At 43.2% G+C, this 6,000-nt stretch overlaps 1 protein-coding gene across 1 annotated transcript; it reads right to left on the bottom strand.

Moving 5' to 3' along the window:
- Window positions 1-2,921: 2,921 nt before the first annotated feature.
- On the bottom strand, window positions 2,922-5,147 carry LOC119819898 (disintegrin and metalloproteinase domain-containing protein 29-like). The gene has a single exon (XM_038338118.1). The coding sequence runs from the start codon at window positions 5,145-5,147 to the stop codon at window positions 2,922-2,924; it is 2,226 nt and encodes a 741-aa protein (XP_038194046.1).
- Between the last annotated feature and the right edge of the window lie 853 nt (window positions 5,148-6,000).

Below are 6,000 nucleotides of genomic sequence, written 5' to 3' on the forward strand. Positions count from 1 at the left end.
TCCTTTCCTGCGGCTATGATAAATCCTGGGGAAAGCAACCTAAGTGCTGGTGTGGCTCACAATTCCAGGCTATGGTCCGTCTCTGCAGGAAAGTCAAGGCAGTAAGAATTGGAAACGTTGAGTCATATCATGTCCACAGTCCGGAGCAGAGGGCAGGGCACTGGTGCTGGAGTGCTAGCTAGTATCTGGTCATTTTCTACACTCCACAGAATTTGAAACCCACTTCCTAGGGAAGGGTGTTGCCCACAGTGGAGGTGTCTTCCCACATCAATTAACAAAACTAAGATAATCCCACACACACACACACACACACACACACACACACACACACACACACACACACACGCCCACAGGCCAGCCTAATCTAGACGACCCCTCACTGAGATGCCCTCCCAACTGATTATAGATTGTGTCAAGTTGGTGATTTAAAACGACTCACAAGTGCCAGCCACACTGGTTCTCTTGCTTCTTCACCCTTCTTTCTGTTTTGATGGCAACCCCAAAGTAGAGCTCTGATTCAGAAAAGGCATTTGCTTGAAGACTTTGACTTCAAAGGCAGGAATAGGCTTCTCATTGCCCATCACATATTCTGTGAAACTATTTCTGAAGTCATTCGTCCTAAACTCTTCCACCAAAATTTTATCTGTAAACTTCATATAGCCATGCAAATTTAATTTACACACCCTCTGTTTATGTAATTTTGGGAATTGACATACGTGATCCTATGATTTCAAACGTGAGAAGTTTCAGGAAGTAGTTAAATAATTGAAAATCTTACCTGCTGATTCCTTGTGTGCTGACGTAACAGTAAAAATGTCAAGGACTGAGCGTGGGATAGACACAGAACAGTCCAGGAATGAGAATGAGAAGGTAGCCTAGACGTGGCTGTGTATTCAGTCCCTAGAATGTTCCATCATTTCCTTACGTGTGGTCTTTATTTCAGGAACATGGAGCCGAAGTATATTTTATCTAGGAATATCATCCTCCAAGGCCTGAAAATATGACTATAGGTAGTTGCATAGCAAAGTTCAGAACTGCTGTTGAAATTCCAGATGCCTAAGACAAAAATGCTTTCATGCTTTTCCCTACATCGCTGCCATACGTCCTTCCAAATGCTTAACAGTTTAGACTAACAGTAAAATGGACAAGTAGAAAATTCTAATACCGTCAATTTTAAATACCACGACAGCATTAATATTGGTAGGTGCGAATCCTTTTAAATTCAGTGAGGGATCCTCTGGAAATCGGAGGACTGGCCTTAGAATGTGTGCAGTTCCTCTTGTGACTTTGGAAGCTCTGTCTCTTATCTAGGCACAAACCAAGCATAAGCAGACATTGAAGTATGGCACAGGACAGTCCGGTATGAAGAAAACCAAGCACAACAACGAACATAGAATCACCTCCAGAAATTATGTTTGAGATGAGTTTAAATGTGGAAGCCCGTTTTCTAATTCCACCGTGAATTCATTTCAAGATGAAAACGCCAAGCTTCTGGGAGAGTATGAGATTGTCACAGGGAAATTGGTGACTCCTTCCTGTAGCGGACAGTGATCTCCTTCATAATGTAACTTCCTCTGCTACGGTACAAGAATTACTACTTTCAATTCTCCTTTTGATGTCTTCCCCTCTCCCACAAGGCCCCCTTTCCTTTAGAAAGGTCAGCAGGCAAGCACTGAAACCATAAAAACAACAAAGTGAGTGAGTGTCAGAATAAGTGCCTGATTTCCACTCATGGATATCCTGGTTCTCAACCTTTTGCCTATAACCTCTCTGTTGGTGGTTTCCAACCACACCTACAATGACAGGACTTGTTCTTGTTTCACACTCCCCTGCAGCTATAGCTCTTGGCATTGTACAACCTAAAGACAATGGTAGGAGCTAGTGTGTGTATTCAGCATGTAAACTACTCCAGCATTATTGAAGGTAATGCATCAATTTTGATACTTTTGAGGGAGTGTATCTCATCTTAGCTGCTGAGTGTAATCCCTGGATAGTTGACAAAACAAAGAATTTTCCCATTGTCACATAGCAAAGTTCAACACCGCTACTGAAAATCTGATGTCTAAAAACATGAATGTTTCTTTCATTCGTGCATCCATTTAATTCACAAATGTCCCTCTTGAGGCTAATTTTACATTAACAATAAAACAGAAAATAATCGAATAGAGCTGCAAACAGGCCACGGCAATGCTCACAGTGGCCACGACAATGCTCACGGCACACACTAATGCAGCCCATATTTGACACAGAGGCATCTAGAAAACTTTTAACATGAACATCATAAAAATGTTTTCTTTTTTCATGAAAAATGATCTGAAAGATGGATTAACATATAGGGGTATAGAGAATGTGACCAAATGTTGGGGCACAATAGAGTGGCAGGACAGTTACCTGGCTTGATTAAGGTTTGGGGTTCTTGACTGTGCTGTTCAGCACCACAAAACCGGGCAAAACCAATTCAAATCCAAACAAAATCTCAGACATGATGAATCATGTGATATTAAGACACAACAGTTAAAATGTTTACTGCTCTTAAAGAGACCCAGAGTTTGGTTCTCAGCATCCACGAGGGGTTACCCACAGCCACCTGCAACTCTGGCTCCAAGAACTCTGACTCTGGCCTCCATAAGCATCTGCACCCACATTTACAAATAGAGAGGGGGGAGGAGAGAGGAGGATGGAGGGAGGGAGAGGAGAGGAGAGAGGAAGTGAGATTTTAAGAAATAATTACACAGCACAAATTTAAACACAGAGGCACAATTTTCACTCCCCAGTGATTTTATTTCATGATGAAAATCTCAGACTTGGGAAGGTTACACTGCTGGCCGAGGAAATCATTGACTTGTAGCGATCGACATGATTTTGTTCATTGTGTGGCTCCAGTTCATATGGAATGAAATCAATTAATTTTTTACAGGAGATTATTTCCCTTTGGTGTCTATAGTTATTATTGCTCTTGAAATTCCACCAAAAAGAAGTGACACCAAGATCAGAGCCATACGAGTAAATAAAACAAGTAATACCCTGTTCACACTCACATGGATTTTGGCTCGAAACATTTGCTCCCGAGTAAATGTAGGTCCACTGTCTAAACTGCCGCCTGCTCCTATGTGCTCACAGTTTGGTGGCCGCCAACCTTGCATACAGTGACAATTGCCTCTGTTGTTACAAACCCCTCTGAAATTGCAGTGGCTGATGTTGCAACTAAAATGCAACGTTTGATGAAAAACACAGGCTTTATTTTTACAGTATTTCCCTGGGCCACAGGTTGCACCGTCTACTACAAGCCCCATTTCCGGAACTTCTGTCCCATGGTGTGCATCGTACCCAAAGCACTGTTCTTCCTTGATGTCTTGTACCTTTATGTGATGAAATGTAGTGTGCTCACCACCACCGGGAACACGAGTGACACCATCACAATGTAGCAGTCCACAAAAAATACCGTCATCTTGACAAGGGAGAGGTTGGATTCCGCCTCGCTGTTTCTTTACTCCACAGTTTCCAAATCGGTCACCTATGATATTTAATTTATAGCATGCTGGTGAAGCATCCCTAACTTCATATCCAAAAAGAGCTTGGCACTGCAAATTCCGATCACTGCAATTTCCTGACATGCAAACTGCTAGTGGTGAGCAGGGAGTTCCGTCCTGGATGTAAAAATTTTCCGGGCAATTCTGGGAGATTCCATTACAGTATTCTGGAAGATCGCAAATGCCAAGTTTGTCTCTGCACATAGTTCCTATGGGTGCAAATGTACAGTTCTTACAGCAATCTCCTACATTACAAGTAGTGCCCTGAGTAAAGATGCAAGTGGTTGTGCAGCACCGGTTGAAGGCACACTCTTTCAAGGAGCCACAGTCACATTCCTCATTCCTATCCACCTTCTTATCTCCACAACGCGGAACTACATATTTAAAATTGTCATATTGAGCACGATTTTCACTCAAGCATTCGTCCCATTCATGGATCCTCTTATGTATTGCAGCTTGGGAGCAATTACTTAACATATCTGCGAGAACAGGATATTCATGCATGAGACAGAGGCGTCTTCTGAAACAGTGACAGCTTGGAGCATCATGCTGTAAACCAATAACGTGACCGTTTGCATGAGACATAACAACTGCTACCATAAACACGTGGCGGCTTGCACCATTTACATATGACACTGCCCGGTTGTGCTTGCACAGTGTGGACCAAGAGCCCAGGTATTCAGAATTTCCAATTTTCCTTCCTGTTATAAGAACTGAAAGGGATGCCTTCATCTGATTATGAAACTGTGCTCTAAAATTGCCAAATGCTACCACAAGTCCTTGATTATTATTCCTATTACCTTCCACATCCATTTGGTCTTGGTTTTCCCAAATACATACAGCGCGTACAACGACAGCTAGGCCACTTAGTTTGTAAATGGTGTCTGATAGGCTGTTCATAACCAATATAAACTCAAGCGAACGGGTAAAGTTGTTGATCGCCCGGGCTAATCTAGAAGTCATCGTGTAGTGGACCCTTAGTACTTTCACATGCACGCGCCACAAATAGACTGGAGCTGCTCTGGGACTTCCAACAAGCTTCGTCTCTTCAAGGGACTCATCTGCCTCTGCCACCTGCTCCTCGTTTCTACACCTTTTAGACTCAAGTGATCTTTCTTCCACCACAAGCAGAGAAATTACATGCTCAAATTTGGAAGAAGACGCCAGTGGTTTGATTTCATAAGTGAAGTCATCCACTTGTAGCATGCCATTGAGACCTCCACTGCAGGTGTCTAGTGTGGCCTGGGACCCAGGGACCCCTTCCAGGTAGCTGTAGAAGTAACAGTCTCGAGGAACAAATGGGTAGTCCTCCTGCTCGGCTCCTTGGTCGTTAGTAGTGTACACAGGAAAATTTTCAGGAATCATGTTCTTCTTGAGCTTCATGTGGACCACGTGTCTTTGTCCCCTGAAACGCATGCTGTAGGTGATCTCGGCTGGCATATCACTTCTACCCATCCTCTGGGGAACCTTCCTGGGAATCACAACTTCAGAGGTAGTGAAGCGCCATTTTGGTGGGCTATGGGAACAGACAGGGCACAACAGTACCCAGAGCACAGATAGCCAAAGAGAACCTCCCAGGAGGCCCCGAGTCCAGACAGATGCCTGGAAGGGGGCCATGGACAAAAGCAAATGTAGTCCACTGGGGGCAGACAAGACTAAGACCCCAAAGTTTACACCATGTCATGAGGAGAGGAGAGTGAGGCAAGAGGCTGACAAGCTCTGATGAGTAAAGCCAGAGATGCTGTTACATAACAATGCTGTGTCACCCAAGCATTGTGTGCTCGGTGATCTGGAGAGCCTATGGCAAAGCCCAGGGCTGAGAACAAAGGGGAGCCACTTGGAGAAATTCAGATAAAGTTATGGCAAAACACTTATAAGTCTTTCTAAGGCTTGTATCTTATCTGTCCATTTTTCATATTTGACACAATTACCGATCGTCTTTTCTAATTTGTTACAAAACCTCACTATGGCTATCGAGGATAAAAAGAATTACCAGACTGACAGCAGTTACAATTGGTATTATGTCAATCTCAGATAAGTCATTTAGGTTTTAAATTTTCTGCTTCTATTTTCATGTAAAGTAGCACTATGCTTGGTACTAACACCTGGTGTTATATTTCTCATCCTTTACATGGGAAAGATTTTTCCTTTTAATATTACTTAACTCTCTTCTTAATGACTTCCAAGGTGTCTTACCAAATCTGATGGCTTCTCAGTTTGTCTGCAGCTGGCATAATTTCTCTGTAACCTGTGGTTGTGCCATGCAGTGGAGTGTCAAATGTTGTTTGTATCAAAATCTCAATTGTTGCCTTTTACCAATAAAGATTTGGGAGCAAGGTGCTGGAGTGAAAACTTGCTAGCTCTGAAAGGCAGAGAAAGCACCCAGCTGACCTTCCTCTTCTACACTCTACAGTGCTTCTCTTCTCTCCCGTCTAAAACAAATCTCTTCAAACTCAGTGTCCCTCCCTTC

The sequence above is a fragment of the Arvicola amphibius genome, chromosome 7 (genome assembly GCF_903992535.2).
Source record: "Arvicola amphibius chromosome 7, mArvAmp1.2, whole genome shotgun sequence".
NCBI classification, from domain to species: domain Eukaryota; kingdom Metazoa; phylum Chordata; class Mammalia; order Rodentia; family Cricetidae; genus Arvicola; species Arvicola amphibius.